At 52.1% G+C, this 11,728-nt stretch overlaps 1 protein-coding gene across 1 annotated transcript in view; it reads left to right on the top strand.

The window, feature by feature from the left end:
* PCSK6 (proprotein convertase subtilisin/kexin type 6) overlaps positions 1 to 8,187 on the top strand; it is a 165,912-nt gene extending 157,725 nt beyond the window's left edge. The window contains exons 21-22 of the mRNA XM_011965268.1: positions 4,728 to 4,840; positions 6,761 to 8,187. Coding sequence (XP_011820658.1) covers positions 4,728 to 4,840; positions 6,761 to 6,858 — 211 coding nt within the window. The 3' untranslated portion in view covers positions 6,859 to 8,187. The remainder of the gene's footprint in view (positions 1 to 4,727; positions 4,841 to 6,760) is intronic.
* The last annotated feature ends 3,541 nt before the right edge of the window (positions 8,188 to 11,728 follow it).

Genomic DNA, 11,728 nt, shown 5'->3' with positions numbered 1-11,728 from the left:
TGAGCTGTGAGGGTGTGATGATGGAGTGAGCTGTGAAGGTGTGGTGATGGGGTGAGCTGCGAGGGTGTGATGATGGAGATGAACTGTGAGGGTGTGATGATGGGGTTGAGCTGTGAGGGTCTGATGATGGAGGTGAACTGTGAGGGTGTGATGATGGGATCGAGCTGTGAGGGTGTGATGATGGAGTGAGCTGTGAAGGTGTGGTGATGGGGTGAGCTGTGAGGGTGTGATGATGGGGATGAACTGTGAGGGTGTGATGATGGGGTTGAGCTGTGAGGGTCTGATGATGAAGGTGAACTGTGAGGGTGTGATGATGGGATCGAGCTGTGAGGGTGTGATGATGGAGTGAGCTGTGAAGGTGTGGTGATGGATTGAGCTGTGAAGGTGTGGGGTGAGCTGTGAGGGTATGATGATGGGGGTTGGCTGTGAAGGTGCGATGATGGGGGTGGGCTGTGAGGGAAGTGCCAGGTGTTAGCCTGCTTTCACAGTACTGTAAAGAAATACCTGAGGTTGGGTAATTTATAAAGAAAAGAGGTTGATTTGGCTCACAGTTCTGTAGGCTTAATAGGAAACGTGGCTCCAGCATCTGCTCAGCTTCTGGGGAAACCTCAGGGAGCTTTTACTCCTGATGCAAGGTGAAGCAAAAGCAGCACATCACATGGCAAGAGCAGGAGCAAGAGAGGGTAGGAGGCTGGGCACGGTGGCTCACGCCTGTAATCCCAGCACTTTGGAAGGCCAAGATGGGCGGATCACCAGAGACCAGGAGTTCAAGACCAGCCTGGCCAACATGGCAAAACCCCTTCTCTACTAAGAAAAAAAAAAAAATTAGCTGGATGTGGTGGTGTGTTCCTACAATTCCAGTCTTACAGGAGGCTGAAGCAGGAGAATCGCTTGAACCAAGGAGGCGGAGGTTACGGTGAGCCAAGATCGTGCCACTGCACTCCAGCGTGAGTGACAGAGCGAGACTCCATCTCAAAAAAAAAAAAAAAAAGGGAAGGAGTTGCCACATACCTTTAAACAACCAGCTCTCACATGAACTCACTCATCACCAAGGGGATGGTGCAAGGCCATTCATGAACGATCCACCTCATGGTCCAAACAGCTCCCACCAGGCCCCACCTCCAACACTGGGGATCACATCTCAACATGAGATTTGGAGGGGACAAATGTTCAAACCATATCGCGGGACTTCCGTCTGAAAAAGACTTAAAATGAGGGAGCCCTCGAAGGCTTGTGTCAGAGCAGGAGGGGTGCCCATGACTGGCTCCCAGCTGGGTACCTGTTAGCACTGGTAGATTCACCCCGCAATGGGGTCTGCCTCCCAGGCTGTGTGTAAGAACCACTATGGGTTGTAACCTATTCCGCTAGAAACAAACCCTACAGTGAGCCCATGAGGGACCACCGAGTCCTGGCACTTGTGTGACCCACAGGGACCTGGTGGCGGTTACGTATCTCTGCAAGCATCAGCCCCTTCTACTGGATTGCTGTAAAATAGGAAACTTGCCACCCGCTTGCAAGGTGCAGCCTTGCTGAGTCCTGCACAGGGCCCTGGGCACAGTTGTCTGAAGTTAAACCTTTCATGTTAACCAGTCAGCTGGTTCTCAGATAATTAAATATAGCAATCCAGGGAGAACTTGGAATTAAACAGTGATAATCACTTTCATTTGTCAAATGCCCTGGATTTCAGGGCATGCTGATTATGTCCACAGCTGTGCAACTGGACCCTTGCAGGCAGCCAGAGGCATTGGCACACCCTGCCCCCCAGGAGGTAGCAGGTGGCAACCCCGCCACAAACCTCTTTGGGCAGTGGAGGACAGGAGTTTCCTGGGTATTGTTCCCACATAAGGGGAAGCTTTCGGCCCTGCAGAGGCTGACAGTGCTGGGGCTGACACACCGGGTCTTGGAGAAGCACCCCCAGGAAGAGCGTCAGTGTGGACTCCTCCCAAAGGAAGCAAGGCCTTGGTCCCCTTGGTTCTGCAGGATCTCTCCCCATTCGGACAGCCTGAGCTGGTAGAGAACCACAGGCATCCTCCGGGCCCCAGAATGCTGGTGGACGCTGCGGCCGTCCGCTGCTGCTGTGCCAGGCAGCTCCGAGGAAGCATGTGGCCAGACAAGAGCTGCATTGAAACAAGCAGGCCAGGACACAGGCCTGCTGGGTTGGCAACTGCAGGTGGAAGCTGAGGCCCGAAGCTGAGAACAATGCATGATAAGTTCCTTAAGAGAGGGGCCGGACACCCTTAAGACCTAGTGAGAGGACCTAGCAAGAGCCAGCCTGGACAACTTGGAAGAAAAAGAGGCCTCTGTGGAGTGCTCGCCAGAGGGGTAGACAAATTTCTCATGCCCTGGCCCTTCCTCCACTTGCCCCCAGGCTTAGCGGGGACAGAGACTCTCAGGGGCACACCTTGAAGGGGCATGCCTTCTGCCAATGAGCATTCTGCATGCAGGCTGGAGCATGAAAGCATCAGTCTTCTGCATCCTGCTCCTGAACAGGCAGGAGGCTGATGGGAGTGGCCTCTGCAAGGGAACAGGGAGAGAGGGCTGCATTAGGCATCCCTGTCCTTCCAGAATGTGGCAGGGCAAAGTAGGTACCATAGATGGTTGCAGGTGTTTGGGGGTAAAGTAGGTACCATAGATGGTTGCAGAACCAGAAGCATCTTAAAAGCCACCCTGCCCAAAGCTGTTGCTGCCTACGAGGACCCGCTGCTGGGCACAGTAATCCTGATGGAAAGCAGGAGCTACACAGGAAACACAGGGTCTCCCAGGGAGAGCCGTCTGCACTGGCCTAATGGGGAGGGGAATGGTGATGAGCAGAATGGTGATGGATTATTTCCCTAAACCTCCAGAGGAGAGCCCAGCCTGGCCACCACCTTGCCCTGAGCCTCATGAGACCCTCAGTGGAGAGCCCAGCTGCGCCTGCCTGGACTTCTGCCTGCATAACGGGGAGCCCCTGAGTCGGTGTTATTTTAAGCTGCTAAGTGTGTGGCAACTTGGTATAGAGCAGGGGAAAACTGAGGCCCCTGCCATCGTACTGAGCTCAGTGAGGTTGTATTTGAAGAAGCAAGCAAGCCGTAACCGCCTGGCTGTCCACCGCAGCCCACTCCTCACCACAGTTCTTCATAGATGAAGCAACCCTTAGCCATGGCCTGGGAGCACTGGGCCCCTGGGTCCTCCAGACCACTGACATCTCTTTAAATGACTCAGCTTGGCCCTGGTTCTCCTCTCACCAATGGCATTGTCTGTAAGAGAAACCAGAGGGTCTGTGGGGAAAGTCATACCCTATACTGGGGCATAAGGGTTTGGTTGGTGGCTGTGCCACCAGAATGTGCAAGACCAGGTGTGGGGAGGGGGCAGCATGATGGGGGCAGACCCGTGGGGCTTCCCACAAGTGCACAACCCCCTCTGGCAAGTAGTCTGACCTGTCCTTTCGTCTGGGGCGGCCTGGATAGGAACATTAGAAAGGCTCCTGGATGTGAGTTTGCCTGTGGGGGTTACACATTTACAATTACAGACCAAGGACTTGAGCTCTAGGCTCAGCATCCTCAGACACACTAGGAATAAAACCCACCTCCCCCCCGGGCTGAAGTGATGCTGCAGCTGGGGCTCCAGAGCAGCAGAGTCAGTGATGAGACCAGACCCCATCAGAGGGCTGCTCTGCAAAGAGTCCCACGAGCAGGCCTGGCATCTGGGCATGGAAGGCTTCACACAGCAGGGAGGGGGCATCTATATAAAGCAAAGAACTGCCCCCCAGGGAGGCCCAGGCATCAGCACAACAAAGCTCCAAGCCCTGCCTATGGGGCCTGTTCCACCCTTAGCTGGCAACAATGGGGAGGTGGGCAGCTGATGCAAGCACTGTGGAGACTGAGTCACTGGGCCGTGGACTGACGACAGGCAGCAGCACAGCCGGGGTGCACTCCTTCAAGCACTCGGCCCGCATCGGCAAGTGCTTTCTGTAAAGGGCACAATGGTCAATCGCTTAGGCTTCTGGGGCCACACTGCCTCTGTCACAGCTACTGAGCTCGGCCACTGCTACACAAAAGATTGTAAATGAATGAGTGTGACTGTGGTCCAGGATAAATGCTGGTTGTGGCCCTTGGGCTGTAGTGCACCAACCCTCCTCTGAGGTCACGTTTACCCTGCATTAGAAATAGCCCTGGCCGTGGTCTCTGTCTGTGCAGGCTGGACCAGGACTGTCCGAGAGGGGCAGGAATTGTGGGGCATCTCTCCCACTCCCTGAGGGTAAGCAGGCATGGCCACATATAGGTGACAGCAGCCTTCTGGTCAGCTCGAGTCACATCCCTGGGTGGAATCTGGCCTGGACCACAAGCCTACAGCCATTGCAGCCTGGCAGCCACTGGACAGAGCAGACTGACACAGCTCTGGGAGCCATGTAGGGGAGGGGGGAGACTGGGTGCCAGGGACCAGGAGGGTGTCCAGGTGAGCTGCGGGAAGCCTCGGAGGCCTGGGCCTGGCCCCTGATCCTGGGCATGCTCCTGCCAACTGGCCATGGCTGTCTCTGCCCTCCCAGGGCAGTAGTGAGGTCAGACAGGAGAAAAGACATGCAGACACTTGGCCCCTGTGTCAGGGAATGGTGGGGGACACAGCCTCTCCACAGAGGACCGAGGCTGAGGGGGTGGGAAGGAGGTGCAGGGAGGTGAAGGTTCTGGGAAAGGAGCCCAGAGTGGTTGGGCTTCTTCCCCAGCCTTAGCAGGAATGGTGTCTTCCCACAGGTGTGATGAGAACTGCCTGAGCTGTGCAGGCTCCAGCAGGAACTGCAGCAGGTGTAAGACGGGCTTCACACAGCTGGGAACCTCCTGCATCACCAACCACACGTGCAGCAACGGTGAGCAGCAGCAGGGTTACCCTGGGTTACCCTGGGGCTGCCTGTGGAGGAGCTCAGCTGGCCAGCTTGTGCTCAAAAGAGAAAAGCAAAGCCACACAGGCACGGCGGCTCCACAGACAGGTGTTCGTGCCCCTGATCTGATTGACTGTCTGGGATTCCTCTAGCTGATTTGGAAGACAGCTGCCCTGTCTCCCAACTTCCCTCTAGGCCTCTCACACATTGACCAGAGAGGCCTCCCAGCCACTGCTGATCTGCTTATTGAGTGACTCTTAAAAATGATTTTGTCCTTGTACTGCTCCCACTGTCATGCCATAGGCCCCCGTGACCTGGGTGTGACATCCCATAAAAGAAGCCTGACCTTGGGGGTCAAAGCCAGGAAGCCTGGAGGGCCTCAGGATGAGGGGGACAGAGCCCAGAGTCAAGAACACGCTCAGCAGCAGCAATCCCAGCTCCACAGGGATCCAGCATGGACCTACATCTATGCTGCAGGAGAGCCCTGGCTCTGCAGTGGGATGGGGGACAAGGACAAGTTGTAAAAACAGAAACTTAAAAGGGGACTGAAGATAAGTGCCCAGTTTGGGAATTCCAGGCAACAAGGAGGGTTGGCAGAAGACTCGGGCCTGGAGGTCCAGTGCAGGAGCCATTATAGACACACTAGCAGGGAAGGGGACTCTGGCCCAGCAAGCAGCAGGGTGGAGCCACATGGGGCCAGCTCTGGGCACCACATTCTGACAGCCGGAAGAGGAAGGCGGTCTGCTCCAGTGTCCCTGGGTCAGGGCAGATGGTCCTTGGGCATGAAGCTGGCACTGGCCCTGCCCTGGCAGAGCATGGAGCTTGTAGAGGGCCCTGGGATGCCTCCTTGCCTGGTTACTGTTATTATTATTATTATTTTTTTTGGTGGGGGGGGTGGGAAGGTTGTCTAATTATGTCCCTTCAAAGGCCTGGAAACTCCCTCTTTAGGAAGTCACCTGCCCAGGTTTTGTATCCAGCCCAAAAAAGTGTGGTTGCCACTGGAGGGCCTCGAGGTCCACAGATGATGCATCCTCAAAGGCCTCTACACCTTGCTGCAGCTGCGTCCTCAGCAAGTCCTGTCCACAGCAGCTTCCTTCCTCCCATCCCCACTCCTCCCTGTCCGGGGTGCCCCCTCCACCCTGGAAGCAGCTTCCATTCCCACCTGCCTCCAGGCCTGTCCTCCGGCCTCCCCCAGGGTTTTCCTCCTAAGCTCCACCGCCAGCACAGTTGTCCAGAAAGACAGGTGCACATGTGCCCCACGGGCCCAGGCTGGGTGTTCTCCCGAGATCCCTCCCACACCACCCCCACATCCTGCTCATGAAGCCCCTTGTCACTTAGACTCAGCAAAAGACCCATACACCAGTGTCCCCCCCTGCCCCCCCGCCCCCTGCCACACAGGGCTCTCAGAGTCAAGTGCATTGCAGGAGAGGGACTTCAAGGGCTGCCATCCTGCTGCCCACCTCCGTCTGTGTCCCTCTTGCCCAGGGCACCACTGATGCCCAGCATATGTGGAATGATTGAAACAATCTTTATTTTTATTTATTTATTTATTTTTGAGACAGAGTTTTGCTCTTCTTGCCCAGGCTGGAATGCAATGGCACGATCTCAGCTCACTGCAACCTCTGCCTCCCAGGTTCAAGTGGTTCTCCTGCCTTTGCCTCCCAAGTAGCTTGGATTACAGGTGCCCACCACCATGCCCGGTTAATTGCTGTATTTTTAGTAGAGATGGGGTTTTACCATGTTGGTCAGACTGGTCTCAAGCTCCTGACCTCAGGTGATCCACCCGTCTCAGCCTCCCAAAGTGCTGGGATTACAGGCATGAGGCACCGCGCCTGGCCTTGAAACAATCTTTACAGGCACCAAAGACTGACCTTTCCCTCCTTTTCCTTTCCTGATGCTGGGCCCCAGCTGATGAGACATTCTGCGAGATGGTGAAGTCTAACCGGCTGTGTGAACGGAAACTCTTCATTCAGTTCTGCTGCCGCACGTGCCTCCTGGCCGGGTAGGGGTGTCTGGCTGCCCACAGAGGGCAGGGACCCCCATCCATCCATCCGTCCACCCTCCTCCAGACTGTCGGCCAGAGCCTGTTTCAGGGGTGCTGCCCTGCACCTGACAGCTTTACTCCCCAGGAGCAGCATCTCTGGGCACTCAAGCCAGGTGGGTGGTGGCTGTTAAGGAAGTGTTCCTAAAATGGTGATATCCTCTCAAATGCTGCTTGCTGGCTTCAGTCTTCTGACAAACTGTAACAGGAACAAAATGAATTCTGGGAATCCACAGCTCTGGCTTTGGAGCAGCTTCTGGGACCATAAGTTTACTGAATCTTCAAGACCAAAGCAGAAAAGAAAGACGCTTGGCATCACACATCAGTCTTCTCCCCGTGCTTTACTGCGGCTCTGTAGTAAATCTCCCTGGCCCAGCCGGCGAACCCTGGGCCATCCTCACATGTGACAAAGGGCCAGCAGTCTACCTGCTTATTGCCTGCCACTGAGCAGTCTGGGGACGGTTTGGTCAGACTATAAATAAGATAGGTTTGAGGGCATAAAATGTATGACCACTGGGGCCGGAGTATCTATTTCTACATAGTCAGCTACTTCTGAAACTGCAGCAGTGGCTTAGAAAGTCGAATTCCAAACCCAGACCAGAAGATTCTTTCCCCGCAGCGTTCTCCTTTGAGCAAGCCGAGCTCTCCTTGTTACCATGTTCTATCTGTGTCTTCAGGAGTCTCATGGCCTGAAGGACCACCTCGACCTGATGCAGAGCCTTCTGAGGAGGGGCAACAGGAGGCATTCTGTGGCCAGCCAAAAGGTACCCCGATGGCCAAGCAATTCCTCTGAACAAAATGTAAAGCCAGCCCATCCACTGTTAATCATCCATCACTTCCCATTTTATGGAATTACTTTTAAAATACATTTGGCCTCTGCCCTTCAGAAGACTCGTTTTTAAGGTGGATGCTCCTGTGTCTGTGTATATTACGAGTCTACATGACACAGTTGGATTTATTCTGCCAAACCTGTGTAGGCATTTTATAAGCTACATGTTGTAATTTTTACCGATGTTAATTATTTTGACAAATATTTCATATATTTTCATTGAAATGCACAGATCTGCTTGATCAATTCCCTTGAATAGGGAAGTAACATTTGCCTTAAATTTTTTCGACCTCGTCTTTCTCCATATTGTCCCGCTCCCCTGTTTGACGACAGTGCATTTGCCTTGTCACCTGTGAGCTGGAGAGAACCCAGATGTTGTTTATTGAATCTACAACTCGGAAAGAGAAATCAATGAAGCAAATACAATGTTAACCCTAAATTAATAAAAGAGTTAACATCCCATGGTACAGGAGCCTGTATTTCTTTCCAAGGCACACAAAATGAAGCATGAGTGCTGACCAAAGTGTTAAGTGGACGTTACTTTATTTGTGGTTTCAGATCTGTTTGATGTCGTTACGTGGAAGCTTTTGAGCTTTAGCAAATGATGTAAGGAAGTAGTGGGGGAAATCCCAGATCCCAACCCCAGAATGTGATTTGGCAAAGAGACCCTCTTCAGACCACATTAGCCTCACTGGGAGGAGGTTCTAGAGCCTCTCCAGATATAGGGACCCCTTCCATCTGTCACGGGGAAGCTCCCCACAGCCCAGACTGCCAGCCTCTTCACCGGTAGCTGCCAACTGTGATTGAATTAGGTTACAGCTTGTCTTCTGCAGTGGCTGAAATCCCTGAACCCATGGCTTATGCACTCCTTGGGATGTTTACTGTGGCCTCTCTGTGAGGTCAGAAGCTTGTACTTGCTAGGAATCCTCTGGCTTCAAGTAAAGGAAATGCACCCACTAGAAATGACTTAGGGGAAAACAAGAGTGAGTGAGGGGCATTGTTTTGAATCCAGAGTGGATTCAGAATTTCAGGGAAGGGTGCAGCAGAGCCTTGGGAACCCTGGAACCAGCCTTAAATGTCACCTGGATCCTCTCTGTACTGCAGCACTGCCCTTCTCTTCATAGCCGCCTTCTCCAGTTGATGGGACAAATGACAAGACCTCCAGCATCTTCCAAGTAAAACTGGTACAAATCCAACCCCTCAAGCCAACTTCCTGGGTCTGTTTCTTGGTTCTTCTTTTCCCAGGGACAGGACTTGGTCAGCCTGCCTTACATTGGTACTCTCCCTGTGTCATCAGCTGTGGCTACAAGGACAGGCTTGTGCAGAAGAATATGGCCGCAGGGAGCTTTGCAGCGGAGGAGGGGAGCAATGTGCAGCTCTCAGAAGGTAGGGCAGGCCACACAACCCAACAGCTGGCCACCACAAGCACCAATTGACCAGAGTTGTGCGTGTGAGGCAGTGAAGGAATGAGTGTGTTTGGGATAAAGATTCAACCCCTTTCCCCGCCCATGAGACTGACATTGAATTAAAACCAGCAACTTGTTAAGTCCCACTGGTGCACGGCACCTTTTTAGACCCTAGAGCTCGGATATCTATAAATCCGAGCTCTTTGCCCACTGAGAGCTTACAGTGTACCATGTTTGCAGCTGAATCAGAAATAAACTCCTGGCCGGGCGTGGCGGCTCACATCTGTAATCCCAACACTTTGGGAGGCCGAGGCGGGCGGATCACCTGAGGTCAGGAGTTTCAGACCAGACTGGCCAACACAGTGAAACCCTATCTCTACTAAAAATACAAAAATTAGCCGTGTGTGGTGGTGACACCTGTAATCCCAGCTACTCAGGAGGCTGAGGCAGGAGAATAGCTTGAACCCAGGAGGTGGAGGCTGCAGTGAGCCACGATCACACCACTGTACTCCAGCCTGGGCAACAAGAGTGAAACTGCGTCTCAAAAACAAAAAAAAAAAAAGGAAGAAACTCCCTTTATTTCCCAAAGGACACCAACTATAGGAAAGCCAACCAAGCAGCCTTGTCAAGTGGCTGGGCCAGGCAAGCCCATCTTGGGGCTGACAAGTTGGGTGGGGAGTTGAGAAGTTGTTCACCAAGTCCTAATCACTAAACTCCACCTTGTTGAAAGAGACCAGCTAAATATAATGTCTGCTCACAAGTGGTCCAAACTTGAGGTTAAAATTGTCTGGACTCGGGCAGGATATGTGTATGGATTTTAAGTGACAGGATCATGGGTCCCCTCCTCTAAACCTGTCATTTCCCAGACAAGGACACTGAGGCCCACAGAAGTGACTGCCTTGCCTTGGGCTGCACATTGGCAAAGTTGCTCCCACCTGTGTGCCCAGGGAAGGAGGATGGCTGGCTGCAGGAGGGGCATCGTTCTACAGCTGCCCACATGCAGCCATGATGCATTTGTTTTAAACTAGCTTTATTTTCAGGGGGTGATGTTTATCTGACCTTATCCCCAAATTCTTCGGCACCTCACAGTAGACCCCATGTGTACATCCCCATCCCTCCCAGGCCACTGCTGACTTTGTATCTTGTGACTCTTCAAAGGACTGGTGAGAATTGCATTTTACAGAAGACAGGCCTGAAATGGGAGGGGGTAGACAGAACTTAAAAAAATAAAAGGGCCAGGCACAGTGGCTCACACCTGTAATCCTAGCATTTTGGGAGGTTCAGAAGCAAGAGGACGGCTTGAGCCCAGGAGTTTGCAGCCAGCCTGAGAAATATAGCGAGACCCTGTCTCAATCAATCAATCAATCAAAAATGATCGATAGATAGCAACATGGTCTAAATGAGTCCAGGAGTGGAGTGTCCTTGAACCTGGGGAGACCACCATCCACTGCATTTGCATTATTGGTAATATGGCTGGAGAGGGCCTTTTGCCTAAAAGCTTGGAGTATGTTGGGGCACCCAGAGAAGGAGGAAAGAAAAACATTTTAATAAGAACAAGCAGGGGTGATGGAAAGTAATACACCAAGGCCATTCTCTAGCATCTTAAGGTTCTGCCCAGCCAGCTGGGAGGCCACTGGGCACTGGCTGCTGGAGGGAAATGAAGATTCTGCTCCCCTGCCCCAGCCTTCACTGTTGCTTTCCTCACACGAACCCCCGACTCTATCCTTCCTGGTTGGCTGTTTAAGTCCTTTCCTGATACCCTAGGCTCTGTGGCTTTTCTGAGCACAGAACAGCATCCTTAGATGGTACAGCACTGAGCACCCACCTTAGATCCTAGGGTTCAGTCCCACTGTCCAAAGCCCCTCACCACTACTGAGCAGCCACACTAAGGGTGACCAGGTATCTTAGCTTCCCTTTTGAGACAACAGGAACCAAAGTGCCCAGGGCAGAGAACATCCTGTTGCCAAAAACAGTGGTTCTCTCTCAACCAGGGATAATTTTTGTCTTCCAGGGGACATTTGGCAATGTCTGGAGACATTTTGGGTTGTCACAGCTGGAAGGATGTACTCATATCCAGTGAGTGGAGGTCAGGAATGCTGCTAAGCACCCTGCAATGCACAGCAGCCCCCATGACAAAGAACTGTCCAGACCAAAATGTCAATAGTGCCGAGGTTGAGAAATTCCGGCCAAAAGAAATGGAATCAAAAAAGAAAATTGTTTGCAACTTCATAGAGATACCCTAAATGAATACAACCACATATGGTATGATTTCTGTCCCTATTCCTATGCTGAAGAACGGGAAACTTGTACAACTTTCCCTTTTTGAAGTAAAGAGACACCACCCCTCTCCTTTTTTCTTTTTTTTTTTTAAACACAGCAACAGAAGGGCCCCAAGTTAAAACAAGCTCTCTGGCCTAAGGACTCCACCTGGTGGTCCTCTCTGGAATTAAATGAAGTTTAGGTTTTATTTTGTTTAACTTTTTTCATTATTTAGTTATTTTGTTTAACATTTTTAGTTATTTTGTTTTTTAGTCATTTTGTTTAACTTTTAAGTTACTTTGTTTAATTTTTTAGTTATTTTAACTTCTTTAAATTATTTT

The sequence above is a fragment of the Mandrillus leucophaeus genome, unplaced genomic scaffold, assembly GCF_000951045.1.
Source record: "Mandrillus leucophaeus isolate KB7577 unplaced genomic scaffold, Mleu.le_1.0 Scaffold719, whole genome shotgun sequence".
NCBI lineage: Eukaryota > Metazoa > Chordata > Mammalia > Primates > Cercopithecidae > Mandrillus > Mandrillus leucophaeus.
This window is presented reverse-complemented; position numbering and strand designations above follow the sequence as displayed.